The sequence below is a fragment of the Dama dama genome, chromosome 25 (genome assembly GCF_033118175.1).
Source record: "Dama dama isolate Ldn47 chromosome 25, ASM3311817v1, whole genome shotgun sequence".
NCBI lineage: Eukaryota > Metazoa > Chordata > Mammalia > Artiodactyla > Cervidae > Dama > Dama dama.
The window spans coordinates 10,661,320-10,685,330 of record NC_083705.1 but is presented as its reverse complement, the minus strand read 5'-3'; the positions used below and the strand labels follow the sequence as shown (position 1 = coordinate 10,685,330).

The 24,011-nt window shown below is 48.7% G+C and overlaps 1 protein-coding gene and 1 non-coding gene across 3 annotated transcripts; one reads left to right on the top strand and one right to left on the bottom strand.

Annotated features, from left to right (window-relative positions):
* Positions 1-1,384: 1,384 nt before the first annotated feature.
* Positions 1,385-1,491, top strand: LOC133046885 (U6 spliceosomal RNA). The gene has a single exon (XR_009690587.1). It is a non-coding gene; the product is annotated as a U6 spliceosomal RNA (small nuclear RNA).
* A 16,822-nt stretch (positions 1,492-18,313) lies between these two features.
* Positions 18,314-21,141, bottom strand: FOXI1 (forkhead box I1). Of its 2 annotated transcripts, none has more exons than XM_061129795.1 (2): positions 20,565-21,141; positions 18,314-18,876 (listed from the first exon to the last, which is right to left on the bottom strand). In XM_061129795.1, exons 1-2 carry the CDS (start codon positions 21,139-21,141, stop codon positions 18,314-18,316), a joined length of 1,140 nt encoding a protein of 379 aa, XP_060985778.1. The 2 variants fall into 2 exon arrangements, with proteins under 2 accessions (XP_060985778.1, XP_060985780.1); XM_061129797.1 differs by having other exon boundaries at positions 18,314-18,594.
* Positions 21,142-24,011: the final 2,870 nt, after the last annotated feature.

Here is a 24,011-nt window from a genome sequence, read left to right as displayed (position 1 = left end):
CACTAGGATATGAATACACTGGCTGTCTCAGATCTTAGAGAAAGGAGCACCATGATCAATTTATGATGTCTGCATGGTCGAGGAAGGAAGGGTGGCAGGCACATAAGTCATCAGCCAACTTTGGCTTAGATCAACCAAAACTCTTGGTTGGGGGATTCCTCTGTGTCAGCAGACACCAGATCATTCTATCACAGTCATTCAGTACCAAAGGGTCCAGAAATCCATCAAGATTTCTTCCTTTGGCTGAGGGGACGGGGGTGGAAATGTGGGAAACAATAGTAGATTCATTGGCAGTGACTGGAGGAGATCATCCTGAAAGTGGAAAACATTTTGGGAACTTGGGAGAAGTGAAGCATCCCACAGCTGGTCATCTTTTTCATTCCCCCTCCTGCCTCTTCTCTGTGGGGCCATAGAGAATCTTTCAGAGAAGACAGGCCTGATGTTGGGATGTCATCTTGCAGTCCCATCCTGCCTCCTGAGAATCTTCCTGGAGTTCTGCTTTTGTTGGAGTCACTCATTCTGAGTATAACAGTCCTTCCTGCCAGCACCTCCTCATCTCCTTTGAGCCCTTCATACCGCCATTGAAACCTTGGTCTTCTTGTTCTGTCCACAGCAAAATGACAGCCAAACTACTTCCTCCAGTGATGAGGGGGCAGTCCAGTGTGGGGAGGATCACCTGGGGACACGGTCTTCGTCCTTTCTTGCTGTGTGATCTTGAAGAACTTTCCATCACTGGCCCTCAGTTTGTTCATCTGCAAAATGGGAAGAAAATAACAATACCTGTTTCAAAGTGTTGTTTTGTGCCCAGTACAGACACTGTACAGAAATATTTAAAAACAAAACGTTGAGACAGACACACAAAATCAGTTGTACTGAATTCTAGACACTTCTACCTTGTCCTTCGCCGTTTTCTTTCCTGGACCTTTAAGTAAGCACCATTTATTGAATGCTGACTGCGCCGGGCACCGTGTCACCTTACTCAGCCCTCACACCAGCCCATTGAAGCGGGTACTATTGATATGCCCGTTTAACAGATGAGGAGACCAAGAATCACAGAGGACAGCGGTTTCGCATAATGAACGGAAGGCCTGTCTGCAGACTGTCCTGGGTCTGAGCCTCTGACCCCAGTGCTGTGCCCGGATGGGCTGGGGAGCCCTCAGCCCCTGTGGTCCCCTAGGCCACAGACTCTCTAAGGACAGGGAGTGAGTGCCCCGTCTTTCCATCCCAGGCACTCCACGCTGAGTCTGCAGCAGGGTTGCCATCACTAAGCATGTCAGACAAAGTGAATAGTTGAGGGTTTGGAAAAGCTGTCTTGTGTTTTAGCCAAGTGGAAGCTTTATGCTCTGACAAAGGAGATCTGAGTTATCGCCCACCTTCTCCCCTTGTGTCCTCTCTTCGGCGGCACATATACTAAACCCGGAATGATACAGAGAAGGTGAGCGCGGCACCGCACAAGGATGACCTCACACTCGTGAAGCGCTCCTTGTCTTCTGGCTTCCCTGGTGGTTCGGCTGGTAAAGAATCCGCCTGCAATCTGGGAGACCTGGGTTCGATCCCTGGGTTGGGAAGAGCCTCTGGAGAAGGGAAAGGCTACCCACCCCAGTATTCTGGCCTGGAGAATTCCATGGACTGTGTAGTCCATGGGGTCACAAAGAGTCAGACAGGACTGAGCGGCTCTCACACTTTTCGACTCCTGTATCGAGTATGTGTGTCAGCTGTTTCTTTTGTAAAATGGGGACAATCTTGGACTCTCTGCCCTGGCCTGGAGGGCTCAGTGAAGAACCTTGAGCTGGAATATAGCTGGAGGATGCGGATCTTGTTCACACAGTCCAGCCCCAGCAGCGCCCAGCATAGAGTAGGTGCAGTGTAAATGACTGCAGGAGTAAGTGACTCAGTGCTTTTCTCAGCCATTTTATTAAAATCTGCAAAACCAACTTGACATCGAAAGGACCATGTCAGAGCTGAATTCTCTTGGTTTGGAGCAGGGCTCTGCCATCTTCTGTAGGAATCAGTTGGAAATATGGGGTTTGGTTAGGGCTGGTCCTTTAATTGGGGGCGTGCTTACATTAGGTTGCTGCAAATGTAATTGCAATTTTGGACCATGAATTTTAAATCATTATAACTAGGCTCAAACACATCTTTATTAATCAAAATAGGAACCATTACAATCAACACATTTTTGCCAATGAGAAATACGTTTGTTTATTCCTATAGTGTAAAAACCCATGCCTCTGGATTCAACAAACTCTTGGAAAGCACTTTCTGCCTCCTGCTGGTTATGGAAGTGTTTTCCCTGCAAAATGTTGTCAAGATGCTTGAAGAAGTGGTAGTTGGTTGGTGAGATGTCAGGTGAGTAATGGTGGTTGATGTAAAACTTCACAGCCCAATTCATTCAACTTTTGAAGCATTGGTGGTGTGACATGCTGTCCGGCATTGTTGTGGAGAAGAATTGGGCCCTTTCTGTTGACCAATGCAGGTGTTGTAGCTTTTGGTGCATTTCACTGATTTGCTGAGCATACTTCTCACATATATTGGTTTTGCCAGGATTCAGAAAGCTCTAGTGGACCAGATCAGCAGCAGGCCACCAAACAGTGATTTTTTGTTGCAAGTTTGGCTTTGGGAAGAGCTTTGGAGTTTCTTCTTGGTCCAACTACTGAACTGGTCATTGCCAGTTGTTGTATGAAACTCACTTTTCATTGCATGTTATAATCCGATTGAGAAATGGTTCATTGTTGCATAGAATAAGAGAAGATGACACTTCAAAAAGATGATTTTTTTGATTTGCAGTCAGCTCAAGAGGCACCCACTTCTTGAGCTTTGTCACCTTTCCAATTTGTTTCAAATGCCAAACAACCATAGAACAGTTGACATTGAGTTCTGCAGCAACTTTAATTGTTCTCAGTTGGTTGTTGTCAACTTTCAATGGCTGGTCACTGCACTCCTCATCTTCAAGGGTCTCATCTCCTTTGCAAAACTGCTTAAGCCATCACTGCACATTACCAGTTCCTGGGCCAAGGCATTGTTGATGTTGCGAGTTGTCCCCACTGTTTTACAAGCCATTTTAAACTTGAATAAGAAAATTGCTCAGATTTGCTTTTTGTTTAACATCATTTCCCTAGTCTAAAATAAATATAAAATAAACAGCAAGTAATGGCTCAGATTGTAAAGAATCTTCCTGCAATGCAGGAGACCTGGATTCAATCCCTGGGTCAGGAAGATACCCTGGAGAAGGGAATGGCTACCCACTCCAGTATTCTTCCCTGGAAAATCCCATGGACAGAGGAGCCTGGTGGGCTGCAGTCCATGGGATCGCAAAAAGTTTAACACAACTGATTGACTGACATGTTCAATAAGTCATTAGCAAAAAATAAAGTGAGAAATATACATTAAAATGATGCATAACAAAACCACATTTATTTAAGAATGTATTTCAATATCAAGCTTCCCTGGTGGTTTAGATTGTTAAGATCCCCTCCTGCTATGTGGGAGATCTGGGGTTGATCCCTGGGTTCGATCCCTGGGTTCAGAAGATCCCCTAGTGAAGAGAATGGCAACCCACTCCAGTATTCTTGCCTGGAGAATCCCATGGACAGAGGAGCCTGGTTGACTGAGTGACTAACAGTACTTCTACTCCAGTATCAAACAACAAAGTTCAATAATATAAAACCACAATTACTTTTGCACCAACCTATTGTATTTTCCCTCTGCTTTCCTAGAAAGGGTTAAACCTCGGGCGGCCGGGCCTGGGTGTTCTGCAGCTCTGCTTTGCCCCATTACCTTGCTTCCAGCTGAGTTAGGCCCTGAGTTTACCCATAAACAGGTGCCACGCTCCCCCGAGAAGCTAGCGATCAGGGCTATTCCCAAGCCTAGGCACTGCACGTGCTGTCCATGTCCCAACCTGCCCACTTGCCTAGGTCTCAGCTGTCTGGGAGGGCAACCTGACCCCATCCTGGAAACCCCTGTACTAAGTATTAAGACTTTGGGGGCCTGGAGTGACCACACAGACACACGGAATTGAGGATCAAGTTTCCAGAATCAGTCTTGGGCCAAGCAAACACTGGCAGGTCTCACCAAACCCACCAAGTCTGGGATGATCTGGAGAACCTTTGCTTCAGATCTGAGGCAGATATCTTCCCAAGGCTCCAGGAGCTTCGGTAGCACCTTACTTCTAGTTCCATCTGTCCTATCAGATACTTCCCCCCAGCCAGTCTGTTGTTAGGGATAACATCAAAGACGTCCTTTGGCCATTCTGCTCACGAGCAGCTGAATTTGTGAGGCTAAGCGTGACTCGTGAACCGGTATCACCCACCACTTGTTTTGTATCCCCACCCCCGCCAGCTCCCCAACCTACAGCTAGGAAAGACGTGTATTCCTAAACAGTTAAAAAAGAATCAAAAGAAGAAGACTGTGACATGTGAAAATTATCTGACATTAAATTTTGAGTGTCCATAAAGTTTTATTGGAGTGAGGCCCGCTCATTGGTTTACCTCCCATCTCCGGCGGCTTTCGTGCTTCACAGAGCTGAGCAGTCGCTGGTCTCTCAGAGCTTAGCACTGCTGTTTGGTACACCGCCAATCAAAGGGATAGCGTAAGTGTCTGTGTCTGCGCAAAAGACACAGTCAAACACGAAGCGCATGGGGACTTCGCTGGTGGTAGGGTGGTTAAGACTCCATACTCCCAATGCAGGGGCATACGTTCGATCCCTGGTCGGGGAACTAGATTCCGCAGGCTGCGGGGCCAAAAAGTAAAACAATAAACAGCAACAAAAATATACGTAAGGAACAAATTGGGAAGAAATATTTGTGAAATATATAATAAAAAATATGCAGCACATAAAATCCACTGCAGATCAGCATTAACAGATGAACATTTGCAACTGACTGAGGATACCTGACACCCACTTTGAGCCCCAGTTAAATGAAATATTATTCCCCCAGCAGACTCCCATCTTCTCATTACTAGAACTGGATTTCAAAACTTTGGACTCTATTATTCTATTTTTACTGCATTTTTCATTCATAAAAATTTGCACCTTCATCGTATCCTGGATTTTGCCTCTTGGCCTATAGAGCTGAACATAGAAGCTTGCTGGCCTTTGACTTAAACCACTGGACTGTGCCAGAAATTTAATTATTTTGGTCTCCCAATTCCGCATCTTTCGTTGTCTTACATCCATACAGAACCTAGGAATCCTTACAGACCGTAGTTAAATCTGGCTTCAAATTTAACCACTTCAAATCTCACCACTCTCACGGGAGCTTTAAAGATCAATGGGAGGAGCTGTTAAGACGCATCCTTTGTCCTGCCCTCCTGGATGACTTTCTTCTCCCCTCCGGGTATATCCAGTCCCCCCTCCACCCCACCCCTTTCTACTCTCAGGAAAGACTCTGACTCGTTAAGGCTTCGTTGATTTTCTCCTCTGCTCAGAATCCCCATAGGAAATATTCAATTCATCCTGGTAGCTTGATAGATCAACTGATACCAAACAAATGAAAAATTAATGTGTGTGTATGCGTGTTAGTCACACGGTCGTATCCAACTCTTTGCGACCCCATGGACTGCAGCCCACCTGACTCCTGTCCATGGGATTCTCCAGGCCAGAATACTGGAGTGGGCTGCCATTCACTTCTCCAAGGGATCTTCCCAACTCAGGGATCGAACCTGGGTCTCCTGCATTGCAGTACAGTCTTTACCGTCTGAATCACCAGGGAAAATTAATTCCCTCCTATTATTAGCGAACACTGTGCTAGTGGCAAGATCAATGGGAAATTCTATGTGACATAAATCGCTACCCCAGGACCAGCGGCTCCAGGCCCCAGTCAGGAACCTTGAGCCCCGTTTAACTTGTGCTCCATCACTTCCTAACAGCATGACCTTTCTCAGCTGCCCCAGTTTTTGCGGTCTGCATTTCCTCGTCTGCAAAAGATGGGACTCAGGTTGGGTTTCCTTCAGGCTAGCCTGAAGAGGTATTTAAAACCAAGTAAGTTGGCAAGAGGGCTCATCTGCAGGGACAATGCTGAGTCCTGCCAACTTCTTCCTGCCTTCGAAGCAGTAAAACCCAGTCCTCTCCATTTCCCCAGCCCCAGGCTGGAACAAAATGTCTCTTTAAGCATTGGGGGCCCCATTCCTCCCCTCCTTCCTTCTCACCCCTCAGCCACATGCCCCCAAGGAATTCTGGAGCAGACTTTCCTCCCAAAGCCCCAGGCTCAGCCAAGCCCAGTTTCTTCATCCAGGATCAATTATTTTTTTCCTTCTTACCTTAAAGAATAATAATGAATCACCCTGTCAACCACAGAGTCCTTTCTGTTATTCTCTTTGTCTGCCTTTGGATTTCCTCTTTGGTTGTGCAATTTGGCCTTTACAATATCCTTCCCTTGCTAACAAAAATGAAGCACTTGGGCAGAGATGCTTGGGGATGTTTGTCCCCTCTGGCAGGAATTAGGTGAGTTCTTGATTCTTACTCTCCTACCATGTCCCTACAGCTTCAAATCCTGCTGCCTTCTTCTCTTGAGAATGTCTCAATTCCGTCTCCATCCAAACCCCACCGTGCTGTCTGATTCGCTGGCTCTCTCATGCCTCTCTGGTTCCATGTACCCTCCACCCCAGCTTAAATCCTTCTGTGGCTTCCCATCACCCAAAGGATAAAGTTTTAGGTTTCCTTCCATATTGGTAACTCATTGCTGAATCGGACACACGTGCCTTTGTGCAAAGTCACTTTAGTCATGTCCAACTCTGAGCAACACTATAGACTGAAGCCCACAGGCTCCTCTTTCCATGGGGATTCTTCAGGCAAGATTTCTGGAATGGCTAGCCATGCTCTCCTCCAGGTGATCTTCCGGATTCAGGGATTGAACCTGCATCTCTTACATCTCCCGCACTGGCAGATGGGTTCTTTACCACTAGCGTCACCTGGGAAGCCCAATCTGACATAGTTTTTCCAGAAGAGTCATTTCTGATACTGAATTTGGATGCCTTTAGTACATACTTGGAGTTTCCCTGATAGCTCAGGTAGTAAAAAATCTGCTTGCAATGCAGGACACCCCGGTTCGATTCCTGGGTCGGGAAGATCTGCTGGAGAAAAGGCATGTTACCCACTCCAGTATTCTTGGACATCCCTTGTGGCTCAGATGGTAAAGAATCCACCTGCAATGTGGGAGACCTGGGTCCAATCCCTGAGTTGGGAAGATCCCCTGGAGAAGGGAAAGGCTGCCCACTCCAGTATTCTGACCTGGAGAATTCCAGGGACTGTATAGTACAGACTTGTGACTAGCTGGCCCCCAAAGCATCAGAATGTGTGAACTCCCACAGGGTTCTTACTCCACTTGCCTCTTCAAGTGTTACGTTGTTTTCTTCCAGTCAGCCTCTGAGCTCCCACCTTTTAAAAAAATAATTTTATTTTTGTTGTGCTGGCTCTTCATTGCTGTGTGTGGGCTTTCTCTAGTTGTGGTGAGGAGGTGCCCCTCTCTAGTTGCGGTGCTCGGGTTTCTCATTGCTGTAGCTTCACTTGTTGCCTAGCACGGACTCTATAGCGCAGGCTCAATAGTTGTGGCAAAGGGCCTTGGTTGCTCTGCAGCATGTGGAAGCTTCCTAGGAATCGAACTTGTGTCCCTGCATTGGCAGGCAGATTTTTATCCACTGGACCACTCCAGAAGTCCTGAGCCCCTTTTGATTAGGGAAGAATTTTGTGTTAGTCTTGGATGGCAGAACCCAGATGCCACTCTCCCTCCTCAGGCAGAGTGGGGATATAGGACCTAGCTTGATCATCTGCATGATTCCCTCGGGCTTTGAGTCTTGAGGAGCAGGCCAGCTAGGAACTACTCTGGTGGAGTACTATGGTCCTCACTATGGGCCCAGGGATTGACCTGGACTGTCATCCCTGCACTTGGTCCTCCTTGGCATCTATCTTCCTTGGGCACATGGCTCCCCCATCCTATGTTTGATCCATGAGCCACTCAAGACCCTTCCCCTGTGTCCTTTTTCAGCTATTGTTACCCAGAATGAGTTTTTGTGGCGGCAGCACAGCCAAAAATAAATAAACAAATAGATTTTTAAAATTGAGACATAAAAAAAACCAACTGATCTTGATCAATGACCATGAGCCACTCTGGAAATGAGGCATGCATAGCCCCATTGTACCGAGCAGAGAAGTGACTCACCCCAGTTCACCTAGGGGTAAGCGGTTGGCAGGGCTGCAGTTTGTTCACCTTTTCACTCAGGAACACTGTTTTACTCTTTGTCTGTCACACGCTGCACCCAGAGACTCAGGTGGAAAGGTTCAGAGGCTTTGGTGACTGAGATAGAGCTGGAATTTTGCATAAGAAGGATTTACTGAAACCAGAGCAGGTGTCATTGCCATCCTGCTGGAAGCCAGGCTATCGACACCTGTATTTTGGAAAAAACAATCACAAATAGAAGCACTGCTGGGCACACTTTAATTGACAGACTCATTCAGGAGGACAGTGGGCTGCTCCTGGGGTGGGTGCTAAGCCCTGTGATAACCCTTCAGAGAGCCCTGAGCTTACTCTCTTCCATCTCTCCCTCCACAAAAATTCTTGCCCCACCATTCTCCTCTTTAGATAGAATGAGACCCACACTATCGCCCAGGCCTGTGAGGTCCTACTAGTGTCTCGTCCTTAACATCAAAGGTGCAGAAAGCTCATTCCCTCTCCACTGCCTTTGCACTTGGCTCTTCCCGTTGCCCTGCTGGACTGGCCTTCTTCCACTTCTTTGTGGGACTGGCTCCCTCACACCCACTAGTCTCTGCTCAAATGCCACGTCTTCAGAGAGACGTCTCGCACCTCCTCATTTTAAATAGTGTCCCCAGTCACTGCTGAGCCCTGACTCTGCTTCAGTTTGCTTCCCAGTGATGGTCATTAACCAGCATGATATTAGATGTTCATGTAATTATATAACCTGCTTATGTTTAACTGGCTGTTTCTCCCATTAGGAGGTAAGTTCCATTAGTACAGGGACTTTGTTCATTGCCTATTCATATTAAAAAGCAGAGACATTACTTTGCTGACAAAGGTCCACCTCATCAAAGCTATGGTTTTTCCAGTAGTCATGTATGGATATGAGAGCTGGACCATAAAGAAAGTTGAGTGCCGAAAAATAGATGCTTTTGAACTGTGGTGTTGGAGAAGACTCTTGAGAGTCCCTTGGACTGCAAGGAGATCCAACCAGTCCATCCTAAAGGAGATCAGTCCTGGGTGTTCATTGGAAGGACTGATGCTGAAGCTGCAACTCCAATACTTTGGCCACCTAATGTGAAGAGCTGACTCATTGGAAAAGACCCTCATGCTGGGAAAGATTGAAGGCAGGGGGAGAAGGAGATGACAGAGGATGAGATGGTTGAATGACATACCAACTCGATGGACATGAGTTTGAGCAAGCTCTGGGAGTTGGTGATGGACAGGGAAGCCTGGCGTGCCGTAGTCCATGGTGTTGCAAACAGTCAGGGACATGACTGAGTGACTGAACTGAAAAGACTGATGTCTCCCACACTTAGATCAGCACCTGGCACGTAGTAGGCAATAGGGAAAATTTCGTCGACAGAGATAAATTCCCGAAGTTAAAGGGAATTCCCCTCTCGCATTGGCTACCCTGCCCTTCTGTTCTGCAAGACACAAGAGGGCACGCTTACATTGGGTCCTGTGTGAGTGGCGCCCCCTGGAGCCCACACAGCTCCCTGGCATTCCATGGGAAGCCTGCTTCCTGGAGCTGCCCAGCGGGACTTCCCGGGAAATGCATAAGCCCTGACGTCAGATGGCTCTGGGTTTGCATAAGGCTTCATCACTTAGTGCCTGTGTAAACCTGGACATGTATTTAATGACTCTCTGTGTCTCAGCTTTCTCAGTTACATATTGGGGGTGATTATAAGCCCTGCTTGGTAGCTGAGGATTTCGTAAGATAATATACACAAAGTGCTCCAATATAACACTGAAACCATACATCTGTGCTGGTAGGGATGAGAGTCAGATGCTGAGGATACATACAGAAGCTCTAGGCGCTAAATTAGATAAAAAGTGAGAATTAGTTCTAGCACTACAGTCCGTGGGTCACAAACTCAAAGGCAGCCAGAGCTAGACAGGGCACTCACACACGTGAAGCTTGCAAGGTGGTCACTGGAAAGCCAGTGCTCCGTCTAAAGGGAGCAACTGCTAGCCTGCTCCAGCCATGGTTTGCTGGGGGGCAGGAATATGGCAGAGGAGGGATAGAGTGGCCGCAGGGCCGGGGGTGGTGGTGAATCTTATCTTAGTATTGCCAGAGCTTCTTCCTTTTCAGAGAAGCCTAAATCTTCATATTTGCCTGAAATCTCACAAGTTTTAAATATTGGCAGCTAATTAATTCAGTGTTCTGGAACCAGTCTCAACTAGCATTCCAACCAGATTTGTCACTTCCTGGTATACATTCCAAAAGTCTCTCTTAATTTTAATCCACTTCATTTGGGTATAATTTACCTGCAGTAAATGTTCATATTTTAAGTGTATAGATCCATGAACTTTGACAAAAAGATGCATCCATGTCATCACCACAATAATCAAGGTATAGAATGTTTCCATTATCGCAGAAAGTTCCCTGGGGTCCCTTCCCAACCAAACTTCACCTCTGCCCTCATCCCAGCCCTAAACAACTATAGGCCTCCCATGTTTGATTGCGCTTCATTTCATTGTGTTTTGCAGATGTGTTTACAAAATGAAGGTTTGTGGCAACCCTGAACCAAACTAGTCTATTGGTATTATTTTTCCAGCAATATTTGCTTATATCCTGTCTCTTTATGGCGTTTTGGTAATCCTCCACCAGCAAAAAAGATTAAGACTCACTGAAGGCTCATATAAAGCTTAGCATTTGTAATCAATAACATATTCTCAAATTGAGATATAAACATTGTTTTTGTAGATGTAACACTTTTGCACAGTTGACAGACTACAGTATAATGTAAACATAATTCTTATATGTGCTGGGAAACCAAAAAATTCTTGTGGCCAAAAATCTATCGCTGTATCTGCTTTGTCCTGGTGGTCTGGAGCCAGACTTACGGTATTTCTGAAGTATGCTTGTATTGATCTGCTTTATGTCATTATAGATTGACTATTCTAGAATTGTATATAAATATTTATGTAAGTATCTATTAATGCTCTTTGTGTCTGGTACCCTCCACTTAGCACAGTGTTTTGAAATCCTTTTAAATTCTGTGAGACCTGTTTCATGACCCAGCATATGGTAAACATACCATCTGCCCTGGAAAACAATATGTGCACTACATTATCGAATGCAGTGCTCCAGAAATATCCATTTGGTCAAGGTGGTTGCTAGTGTTGTTCAGACCTGTTATGTCTTTACTGACTGTTTTAACACTCTCTGTCAACTATCAGTTGTTGACAGAGAGTGTTAAATCCTCCAACCGAGACAGTGGAATTGCTTAGTTTTCCCTTTCATTCTGTCAGTTTTGCTTCACGTAAAGTTTTTCCATTTGTAATTTTTGTCTACCTGATGAGCTGACCACTTCATCACTTTGAAAGTGCCCATTTTTTATCTATTTACAAAGCTGATACAGAGACATGGAGAACATGTAGACACCAAGATGGGAAAAGCGGGTGGGAGGAATGGGGAAACTGGGATTGACATACATACGCTACTTTTTTTTTTCAAACAGACTTATGTATTTTAAAGAAATTAGGAAGCAAAAATAGACTTTAATAATATTTATCCAGAATTTTATCATTTCTGATGTTCCTCATTCCTTTTGAAAGATTTGGGTTTCCAATCATCTCCCTTCAGTGTGAACAATTTCCTTGAGTTTAGGTCTGCAGGTTATAAATTCTCTTCAGTTCAGTTCAGTTTAGTTCAGTCGATCACTCATGTCTGACTCTTTGTGACCCCATGGACTGCAGCAAGCCAGGCCTCCCTGTCCATGACCAACTCCTGGAGTTTACTCAAACTCATGTCCATTGAGTCAGTGATGCCATCCAATCATCTCATCCTCTGTCATCCCCTTCTCCTTCTGCCTTCAATCTTTCCCAGCATCTGGGTCTTTTCAAATGAGTCAGTTCTTTGCATCAGGTGGCCAAAGTATTGGAGTTTCAGCTCCAGCATCAATCTTTCCAATGAATATTCAGGACTGATTTTCTTTAGGATGGACTGGTTGGATCTCCTTGCTGTCCAAGAGACTCTCAAGAGTCCTCTCCAACACCATGATTCAAAAGCATCAATTCTTCGGTGCTCAGCTTTCTTTACAGTCCAACTCTCACATCCACACATGACTACTGGAAAAACCACAGCTTTGACTAGACAGACCTTTGTTGGCAAAGTAATGTCTCTGCTTTTTAATATGCTGTCTAGGTTGGTCATAGCCTTTCTTCCAAGGAGCAAGCATCTTTTAATTTCATGGCTGCAGTCACCATCTGCAGTGATTTTGGAGCCCAAACAAATAAAGTCTCGCACTGTTTCCATTGTTTCCCCATCTATTTCCCATGAAGTGATGGGACTGGAGGCCATGATCTTAGTTTTCTGAATGCTGAGTTTTAAGCCAACTTTTTCACTCCCCTCTTTCACTTTCATCAAGAGGTTCTTTAGTTCTTTTTTACTTTATGCCATTAGGCTGCATATCTGAGGTTATTGATATTTCTCCCAGCAATCTTGATTCCAGTTTGTGCTTCTTCCAGCCCATCGTTTCTCATGTACTCTACATATAAGTTAAATAGGCAGGGTGACAACATACAGCCATGATGGACTCCTTTCCTAATTTGGAACCAGTCTGTTGTTCCATGTCCAGTTTTAATTGTTGCTTCCTGACTTACATACAGATTTCTCAGGAGGCAGGTCAGGTGGTCTGGTACGGCCATCTGTTGAAGAATTTTTTACAGTTTGTTGAGATCCACACAGTCAAAGTCTTTGGCGTAGTCAATAAGGCAGAAGTAGATGTTTTTCTGGAACTCTCTTGCTTTTTCAATGATCCAATGAATGTTGGCAACTTGATGTCTGGTTTCTCTGCCTTTTCTAAATCCAGCTTGAACATCTGGAAGTTCATGGTTCATGAACTGTTGAAGCCTCACTTGGAGAATTTTGAACATTACTTTGCTAATATGTGAGATGAGTGCAATTGTGTGGTAATTTGAGCATTCTTTGGCATTGCCTTTTTTTGGGATTGGAATGAAAATGGACATTTTCCAGTCCTGTGGCCACTGCTGAATTTTCCAAATTTGCTGGCATATTGAGTGCAGCACTTTCACAGCATCATCTTTTAGGATTTGAAATAACTCAACTGGAATTCCGTCACATCCACTAGCTTTGTTTGTAGTGATGCTTCCTAAGGCCCACTTGAGCTCGCATTCCAGGATGTCTGGCTCTAGGTGAGTGATCACACCATCGTGATTATATGGGTCGTGAATAACTTTTTTGTCTTTTTTGAATACACAGTTCTTTTGTGTATTCTTGCCACCTCTTCGTAATATCTTCTGCTTCTGTTAGGTCCATACCATTTTTGTCCTTTATTGTGCCCATCTTTGCATGAAATATTCCCTTGGTATCTCTAATTTTCTTGAAAAGATCTCTAGTCTTTCCCATTCTGTTGTTTTCCTCTATTTCTTTGCATTGATCACTGAGGAAGGCTTTCTTGTCTCTCCTTGCTATTCTTCAGGACCCTGCATTCAAATGGGTATATCTTTCCTTTTCTCCTTTGCCTTTCACTTCTCTTCTTTTCACAGCTATTTGTAAGGTCTCCTCAGACAGCCATTTTGCCTTTTTGCATTTCTTTTTCTTGGGGATAGTCTTGATCCCTGCCTCCTGTACAATATCACGAACCTCGATCCATAGTTCTTCAGGCACTCTGTCTATCAGATCTAATCCCTTTATTTCGCACTTCTCTTAGTTTCCTTTTTTTTTTTGGACATTGACATATATACACTACCATGTATAAAATAGATAGCTGATGAGAACCTACTGTATAGCTCAGGAAACTTAGTGCTCTGTGGTGACGGAAAGAAAACACAAAACAGAGGCTATAGATACACATGTGTGTGTGTGTGTGTGTGTGTGTGTGTGTATGTACACACGTATAGCTGATTGGCTTTGTTGTACAGCAGAAATTAAAACAACATTGTAAAGCAAATATACTCCAATAAAAATTAATTTAAAAGACGCCCCATTTTTCTCTGATAATATTCCTGGACTTCTGGTCTATTTTATCCAATAGTACCATCTGCTTCTTGTGTTTGCACTTTTCATCCACTGACGTTTCACCCTCCCGGGTCCTCTCTGCTTAAAGCCTGTCTCCTACAGAAAGCGCACAGTTGAGTTCTCCTCTTTTATTAGCCCCACAAATCTCTGCCGTTTCGTTGCGATGCTCAGTTCATTAACCGTTGATATAGTTACTGATGTGACTGGATTTAGATCTACTATTTTATCTTTCTTCTTCTGTTTGCTTAGGTTTTTCAGGTGTTTTGCAGTTTCTGTATTTATAGAATTATTTGAATATTTTTAAAGGCTCTATTTCAGTTTATCTATTGGCATTTTATTTCCAATTCTTTGCATTATTTTGCATTATTTGCTCTAGAGATTATAACAACTTCCTTAACTTTCCTTAACAGTCTATTTAGAATTAAGGTTGTATCGCTTTTCAAAATATGCAGAAAAAAACCCTTGCACTTATATAGATCCATTTACCACAAAACCCTATTCCTTATAGTAAAGTTCCCATTTGAAAATCTGTATACACCTACATACATTTTAGACTATACAAGACAACGTTACAGTTTTTTTTTTTCAAACAGTCTTGGGTGTTTTAAATAAATTAGGAAGAGAAAAAAGACTTTAATGATATTTACCCAGAATTTTTATCATTTCTGATGTTCCTAATTCCTTTTGAAAGATTTGAGTTTCCAGTACTATAATTTTCCTTCAGTCTGAACAATTTCTCGAGTTTAGGTCTGCAGGTGATAAATTCCCTTAGTTTCCTTTTATTGGGAAATTCTTTGTGTTAGTTCATCTCAACTGTCCTTTAGCTCCTTCCTGTCTCACCTCCTCCATGCAGCCTTCCTGGGATCTCTAGCACCCAGGAAGCCCGGTTCTCTTTCATCCGCGTTGGAGGGCGTGTCTTTAACGTAGAGCCAATTGTAGGAGGCTGAGGAGTCCACAGTCCACCCGCAGGACTGAGCGTTTATGCATGACCAGTCCTCTTTCATCCCTCCCTCCTTCCCTTACCCTCTCTTTCTTCCTTCCCTCCCTCTCTCCAGATCCCATTTCTTCTCAGAGGAAGAGAACCCAAAGAGGGCAAGAAGCAGCATGCAGCCGCTGCCTGGGGAGACCCCTGACTGAGGGGGTCTCCCTCAATCCCCAGCAGTGTCCCCAGCAGCGCACACTGCCCTCCGTGAACTGCCGGTGCTGCGGCCAGGAGCGCCGCCGTCACAGACAGGAGTCGCCAGCGCCCTGCAGACACTGCCTTTGCCGCCCTGCCTTACCTTCTGGGCTGTGGGGAGGGGGCTGAGGGCTGTGGTCCTCAGTCCTCAGCAGCCACCTCCCTCCCGGGGGCCAGGCTGGGCTCTGTGGGCCCCTTCACAGGCGGGGCCTTGCCCAGACTGCACGACTCACAGACCCATCGTAGGGGAGGAGAGAGGCTGGCAGAGCGGGCCTGGAGCTTATTCTTGGAGACCACAGTTTGTTTGGGCATATTTGCTGGCAGTGGGATCTAGCGTGATGAAGCATCCTAGTCTGGGCTTCAGGGACCTGCATTCCAACTCTGCCTCTGACTCCATCTCCCTGGAGACATTTGTGGAGTCTCTGCCTCTCCCAGTCTCTAGGGCCCATTATCTTGAGCAAGGGGTCAGCTTGTTCCAAGTGTTTATTTTTTATGGTCTGAAACTGTATCCCTTCCCTTTACCTCCTCACCAGGACTGCCTCTGCCTCTCCTGCCAGGAGGATTCTGGCTATCTGTGGAAAAGGATTCCCCAAGAAAAATATGAGAGGTTTTTAAGGAGGCCAGCTTTTCCCTAACTTCATTTTTCCTGGTTTGCTCACTCATGGTAAACCCAGGCCTCCCCAGCGCCAGGTGCAGCAGAGAAGTTTCAGCCATGGCATCGAGGGGTCTGTACTGAACCCTGGCTGTAGGTCCTTGATCAACTACAGAATCTCTCTAAGGCTGTTTTCTTACCTATACAATGGAGACAATAGTGTTGATTGCAGTGGGTTATTTGGAGGATTAAATGCAATAAGGCAGTTCAAGTCCTAACACAGTGCCTGTCACAGAGTAAACCTACAATGAATACTTTTATTATTATTATCATCAACAGCATTATTTACCACCTCCTCTAACTCTAAGCCTCCCTGGTAGCTCAGACAGTAAAAGAATCTGCCTGCAGTGCAGGAGACCCAGGTTGGATCCCTGGATTGGGAAGATCCCCTAGAGAAGGGAATGGCAACCCACTCCAGTATTCTTGCCTAGAGAATTCCATGGACAGAGGAGCCTGGCGGGCTACAGCCCATGGGGTTACAGAGTCCAGACATGACTGAGCAACAAACACTTTCTCTTACTCCAGGGAAAGACCGCCTCTCAGAGTCTGAGAGAGCAGCTTGGCATGGCCTGATGCACGCACAGCTGAGGAGGTCTCTCCAACGAGAAGACCCCCAGCTTCTGTGCACGAGTCCTCTAGTGGTCACTGTCCAGGCACCCAAGTGGCTTGCCAGGGTCTATCCATGTGCGCTGTTGTGGGAGTTCAAAAGCTCCCTCTGCATAGCACGTGGCCCAGCGCCTGCCTGCAGCCCCCAGTGAGCTGCAGCCGACGGGACCGTGGTCACTGCCGCCAGGGAGCCGCCTCTGAGCTGCGCTACAGCGTGATGAGGTGCGGGCTCAGGAGACACGGGCGGGAAGTAACGGGCCGAGGACCTGAGGAAATTTGCACGACCACTCTGACCCTCAACTTTCTTGTCTGTGTGGTGATGGGGTTGGTTCCACACCCTGCACAGGGCTGTTGGGGGTGGAGTTACGTGGTCACAATGCAGGGGTGATGATTGCATGAACTGTAACCACAGGCCAGATCGTGTGTCCCACAAGCTCCCCTCCTTTTTTGAGGAGCTCTGTCCTGTCCCTCCGTCAGCATGGAGGAGGGAAAGAAACTGATAGCTGTGCTTTCTCCACCTCCTGCCCCCAGAGCCTTTAGCTCCAGGCCGCGCTTGGCTCCACGCGGAGTCAGCTCAACAGACAGGAAAGCTCACAAGGAAGGGACACACGTAGATTTTTTTTTTTTTTTAATTGAAAAGAACATAAGAAAACAGAATCACTTCCCAGGGTGTGCTGTGATGCGGCATCACTGGTATGTAAAGCATGCACAAAAACAGGAAAAAGATCCCACGAGCTGCCTGCGTGGACCCCTCTGTGGCAGTCTGAAGCCCCTCCTGGGCTATGAAAAAGGAATCACTGATTCGCCCTTGTTTTTCTTGGAAGACTCAGCCACCTCCAGCTCACTGGTCCATGACGTGCACACAGGAAGTTGGGCTTTACAAGATTTTGCCAGTGGGCGGAGCAGGGGTGGGAGTTTGGGGTGCATACTCCTCCCTTCCCTGCCCGGCTCCTGGTCTCTGGGGCTGGGGAGGCAATCTGCCTCTGTGGGGGGAGGCTAGACACACAGGCCAGCAGGGGCAGGGATCTGGGCTCCCCCTCCTTGAGCAGGAGCAAAAGGAGTGTTGGCAGGTAAGTTGGGGGCCGCCACAGAATAAAGAGTTGGACCAAGATGAGATGTACCCAGGGCTGGTAACTAAATGTGATGGCTGGCTGGAGGGCAGTGGAGAGATTTTGATGTGTTTGCCATCATCACCTCGTCACACTGACTTTCCTTGTTTGCTCAACCAATCCCTCCATTCCTGCCTCTGTCGGCCCAAACTTTGAGGGGAGACACCAGAACCTGTACCTGACCCCCTGCTCCACCACTTCCTAGTTTGTATGACTCTGGGAAAGTGACTTAACTCCCTCGAGCCTCAGTTTTCTCATCTGCTCAATGGGTAGATTCATATGACCCTCACGAGGTGGTTGGAAATAGGAAGTGAAATCATACCTTCAAAGAACCTCATACAGCACCTAGCACAGAAGTGCTCAATAAATGGCCAGGTTGGTTACTGTCATGCAGGCACCAACATTCCCACTGCAAAGTTGGTTGGGTTGTGTGGGTGGATATGCGATACACTCAAGGTTTATACAACGTTCCAGAAAACAGATGAATTCCTCTGAGCCTCCTGTGTAGTGTCTGGCCGATTAGAGGTCTGGAGTACTGGCATGGAGGACCCCTGGACCCATGGAGCTCCAGGCTCAGGAGCTGCTCCGTTTCTAGACCTCAGTGCCCTCCCTGGGGTAGAGGACACTGTTCGTGTTGACGCTCCCGTAGAAGGGAGGGTTGAATTGGTTGAGGACAGAGCCCCCGTAGCCCAGAGCGTTGCTGGGCATGGGGCTGGCCCACTCGCCCCCGCCCACAGGGCTGCTGATGTTGGTGAGGGGGGTGTAGGAGCTGAAGCTCAGCGAGTTCTGCCCCACCTTGTCAGCGGGCTCCAGGCTCAGTCCCGGCGTGGTGGCTGCGGGGCGGCCCAGGGGACTCGGCCCGCTCACATAGGCTGACATGGTCGAGAGGAAGCTGCTGAGGCATGGGGTGCCTGGCGGGGGGGGCGTTGGCCGCTTCTCCGGGGAGCCAGTGGGGCCTGGTGCAGCGCCGTCCACGATGTCCTGGGCCTCTGCAGTCTCGGGGCTGCCTGCCAGGAGCCCAGCCTCCGTTTTCTCTGGGGCCAGGGAGCCCGTGCTGGAGGAGACATCTGATTTTCTCTTCCTCTTCCTGCGGAAATTTCCGTTGTCAAACATCTTCTCACAGTTGGGGTCCAGGGTCCAATAGTTCCCTTTGCCTGGCACAGGGGCGGGAGAGGGTAAGTACAGAGATGGAGCCAATACTCTGCTCCCGTACCTCCCTGTCTGTCAGATGCTAAAACCAAAGGTAACAGACGCAGAAAGGCAGAGAAGACAGGAATGCCGCAAACTCACCATGCATCACACCATACGGATCTTTCCTCAAGCACCCACCTCACACCTTGGCACTCTCGGAGTGCAGAGTGAGAGGCCTGAGCCACGAAGGAGTTTACTGTGTGGGCTCTTCTAGAGATGCAAGTACTGGGGCCAAGGCGAGGGAGGGGCTTCTTCCATTGCTGATGGGAAAGAGAACTCAGGGAGAAACAGAGGGCTTCCTGAAGGTTCTGAGCATGAACTCCGAGGGTGGACTTGAGTCCCAGCTTCAGATGGGGACCTGGGGTGAGCCTGGGTTTCCTAGTCTGAGAAGTGGGCCCACTGGGCCTGCCCCTTCTTCCTCAGGCTGGCTGTGAGAGAGGGCTAATGCTAGACATGTGAAAGGGGCTTTGTCCCCGGGAGGGACAGTCTGCACCCTGCCTGCCACATCTCTCAGCCTAAGGGTGAGGCCAGCCATTGGATAGAACGCTCGCGTTCCTCTGTAGGACCAACAGTCCTGCCGTCACAACCCTCAGAGTGGGTGAGAGTGGGTTTCCTCTGAGAGGTATGCTGGCTTCCTATGGTGTGACGGGAGTGCACTTTAATTCTGGGAAATGGATACATGAGTATTTAATATATTACTCTCTGTACATCTCTATGGGCTTCCCTGGTGGCTTAGATGGTAAAGAATCCATCTGTGATGCCAGAAACCTGGGTTTGATTCCTGGGTTGGGAAGATCCCTTGGAGAAGGAAGATCACTGGGAGAAGTAATCTTGGCAGGAAAATGCCATGGACAGAGAGCCTGGTGGGCTATAATCCACGGGGTCATAAAAAGCCTGACATGACTGAGTGGGGGTCATAAAAAGCCTGACATGACTGAGTGACTAAGCACACACATCTCTAAGTTCTAGAAACTGCTCCTTATAAAGGAACAGCTCACACCCTGGTGTGAGAGGGGCCTCCATTCAGACACTTGCTCCCACGGTCACATCCTTCTGTATCACCCTAGGCAGGGGGCTTCACCTCTGGCTATTATTTTCCTCAACCGATAAAATGAGGATAACAAGAGCCACCCTGCAGGGCTTGATTAAAGGAGGCGATGTAGCCAAGGCAGGCAGGCGGCGTAATGTGGCCCCGAGCGGTTGTCCCACGGATGTCTGGTCCCTCCCGGGGGCCTGGAGCGCACGCAGCGTTGTGTAGTCCCAGCAGTCACCACCCCCGCCCCCACAGGAGTCTCCGGACGCTGGATGCTGGGGTCTGAACCAATGGTCACAGTCACTGCAGTCCATGGAGCTTGTGTCAGCACCAAACACCTCGTGTGCATCACCTCATGAGCCCACTGCCCACAAGCCTGGCAGACTGACTATTATCCTGGCCCTGTGTTTCAGATGGGAAAAGCGAGGCTCAGAGGTCACTCAGAGGCCAGCGGCACATCTGCCTGCAGGGTCCACCTTTGGAGCGGACTCCTTCTGCCCACCGCCCCTCCACCCCCGGCCTCGGGGTGGGGCAGGATCCCTGCAGGGCTCCCTAGAATGGGATGTCAGGAGGACTGAGCCTGCCTCGGGGACGGCCCCACACCCACAGCCCCCTTACCCGGGTCGTCCTCGTCGCGGGGCACCTTCTTGAAGCAGTCGTTGAGAGACAGGTTGTGTCGGATGGAGTTCTGCCAGCCGGCCTTGCTCTTGTTGTAGAAGGGGAAGTTGTCGGCCACGTACTGGTAGATCTGGCTGAGGGTGAGGCGCTTGTCGGGCGCCCCGTGGATGGCCATGGCGATGAGCGCCGAGTAGGAGTAGGGGGGCCGCACCAGCTTCATCAGCTCCTCCTGCGAGGGGAGCGGCAGCCAGCCCAGGTCGCCGGCCCCCAGCGCGGGCACGCCGGCGGGCAGCAGCTGCCTCTGCACACCGCCGTAGGCCTGGGGCAGGAAGGGGCTGCTGCCTGGCAGGTAGGGTGGCGGGGTCACGGCTGGCCCGTTGAGCCAGAGGTAGGGGTTGGGGGCGGCCCCGTACTCCCCGCCACCCTCGAAGGAGGGGGGCCGCTGCGGGCTGGGCGCGCCCTGGGGGTGGAAGAAGTTCTCGTAGTAAAGGTTCATCTCGGGGGGCTCCTGGCCGAGGCTGGGGAACTGGGGGCTGCAGCGGGGCGGGGAGGGCACTGGGAGGTCGAAGGAGCTCATGCTGGGCCGGGCTGGCCGCCGCCACCTGCCGGGGAGCTGGCCCTGCCAGGTGCGGGCAGGCCCCGCTTATACCGGCCGGCCCCACCCCGGGGCGTCGCCGCCGGCCCGCCCCGCCCTCCTCCCCCGGTGGCCCGAGGGCCCTTCCCCGCGGCCACGGCCACGGCGGGCCCGAAGGACACGCTCGGCTGGCTTCCCGGCTGCTAGCAGCGAGGACACGGGCGCCCCTCTGCCTCCTTCCCTCTCTTTCCTTCCTTCTCCTGATGTCTCCCCTGTCTGCTCATCACCTGGCCCCTGCTCCTCCTTCTGTCTGTCTGTCTCTGCTGCCCGTTCCCCTTTCTCTCCTTCTGAACTGTCTGCCCTCCCGCTTTCCTGGGCTCTCCTGCGTCCTCTCAGCAAATCACCCTTGGTTCCTCCCCTTCTCTCTGGCATGGAGCTGTCCGCGTTTCCCTGCCTGGCAGTCCCTCAGTCTCTCTGAGCTTGTTTCCAGGTCTTTCTACCTCCGTCTCCTTCCCCTCAAGTTCTCACCGTCTCTGCTTCTCCCCTGCTTCCTTTCCTCTCCATGTCTGTCTGTCTGTCTGACATCGTCTCTGTGTCTCTTCCCCTTTCCCTCCGTCTCCCTCTTCTTCGCATCCTGACCCCTCACCCAGACTGGAGGAGACACTTCATCAGAAGCCACAGTCTGAGGTTTTTTGAAGTGAAGACACGTTTTCTGGAGTTTCAAGGAGAGAAGCTGGCCCTGGAGAATCAGAAGAGCCTCTGGCCAGGTTCAAAAAGGGCAGTCAATTATGGGTGACCTCCCTACACACACACACACACACACACACACACAGGCAGAGAAAAGGCAGGCAGGCAGAGAAAGACCTGGGGATTCTCCCAGAGTGGCAGCAAGGCTCATAAAAATAACAACAAAAGGAAGAGTATATGAATGGGACCGCAGGAGAAAGTGAGAGAGAACTTGTATTCTCCTGGTTTCTTTCTGGCTGCAAGGACAAAGCAGGCTCTGGTTCCTTATCTGATCCAAGTCCTTTCGTGTTTTGGCTTGCAGAGTCCCCCAGGACCCGGGGGCTGAGGCCAGGAGGAGAACTCTGTTTGGGCCACTCTTCTTCCCCAGCCTGCTCCGCCTCGGGCTCCAGAAGCAGGGGCCCCGTCCACACTGGTTCCTCTGCGCCTCGTGGTCGGTCCGTCCACCTCCCTGGGCTTCGTTCTCCATCCAGTGCTTGAAGGGGACTTGTCTCAGCTGCCCCTTCATCCCGGGGCAGGCCCTCAGTTTGGGGAGTGAGTGGGTCCCCCTTCTCAGAGTGCAAGGAGCTGCCCCTGAGCAGGTTCTAGCAGCACCTGGAGACCTCTCTCTGGGGTCAGAAAGGCGAGAAAAGCTCATGTCGATCTCTCTGGTCACCAGCTCCCTCCGGCCCTCCTGCCTCTACATCCTTCTCCACTTTCAGCTTCCTCTCACTTCCTGCAGACCCCATATGTCTTTAAGGCCAAAGAGAAAGCTGCTTTACTTGCTTGCTTTCTCTCTTTTCTGGCAGTGCCAGGGCTTTCTCCAGCTGTGGTGAGGGGCTGCTCTCGTTGCGGAGTGTGGGCTCCAGAGCGCAGGCTCAGAGGCTGCAGCTCAGGGGCCTGCAGCACGTGGAATCTTCCTGGACCAGGGACCGAACCCGAGTCCCCCGCCTTGGCCAGTGGCTTCTTAACTCCTGAATCCCCAGGGAAGCCCGTAGAAGGCTGCTTTCTGCCCCAGCCGCAGGGTCCTCCCTCTCCTCCACATCGGGTTCACTCGGAAAACCTAAATACCATCGAGTGAATCTCATTATCGACATCTTGGTGCCCAGGGGATGATTTGGGTGCCTGAGTGGGATAGGTCCTTCAGGGCTTGAGGAACCGCTTGTCCCCACCTTGGACAGTGAATGAGGTGTGGGTCAGAAAGGGCCTGATTGACCAGGCGAGGCTTGGGAGCAGCACCTTTGTCCTTTCTTTCCGGAGAGCAAAGAGAAGGAGGCCGCAATTTTGCTTAGAGTTTCCCTACCAGGCTTGCTGAGGGCAAGGCCCTGAGTTTTTAAAGGACAGTCACACTGGAGCCCACTAATACAGACCCAAAGCCTGGCAATGAGCCTGGCGGTCACTTCTGATCATTCATCCTGCAGAATTAAACAGAGCAAGAATTACCACCACAGCATTACTTATAGTTGTAACAAACTGTAACTAACCTGAATGTCCAACCATAGGGGATTGGTTTTTTAAAAAAACTGAGTATTTTCTGAATGATGAAATAATATGCAGCTATGAAAAATAGTGATATGGAAAATATTGCATTCTAATAATTGGGAAAGCAGGCTGCAAAATAGTATGATTTTTTTTGGCAAAAATACATAGTATACATGTACATGAACTATGTAAATATAAACATCAATCTGTCGATTATCATTTCAAGATAGGGAATTAGATGTTACTTTGTTGTTGCTTTCTGTAGTTCCTAATTTACATGATTAGAGAAAGGCAAGCACACAGGTGACTTGCTTTGGAGGTTACATACAGAAGGCCAGCATAGGCGCTGGAGGAGAGATACTGCAGGCCCCGGCGCTGAGGCCAGAGGATCTGGATTCAAATCCAGCCTCGCCACTGAATACCTGTGCAGCCTTGACACGTGATTTAACTTTCCTCGGCCTCAGTTTTTCCAGGTAAGAATGGGAGCAATGCCATGAGTTTATGTGGCTGCTGTGAGCATTCCATGACATAATCAATGTAAGTTGTTTCACACAGTGGAAAGAGATGCCCTCAAATTTTACTTATTATATAAAAAGTCAATGTACACTTGATACGTACAGTTCAACACTGACTTTGCTACCTTTCGAGCTGTTTTCTCAGCAGTGTGT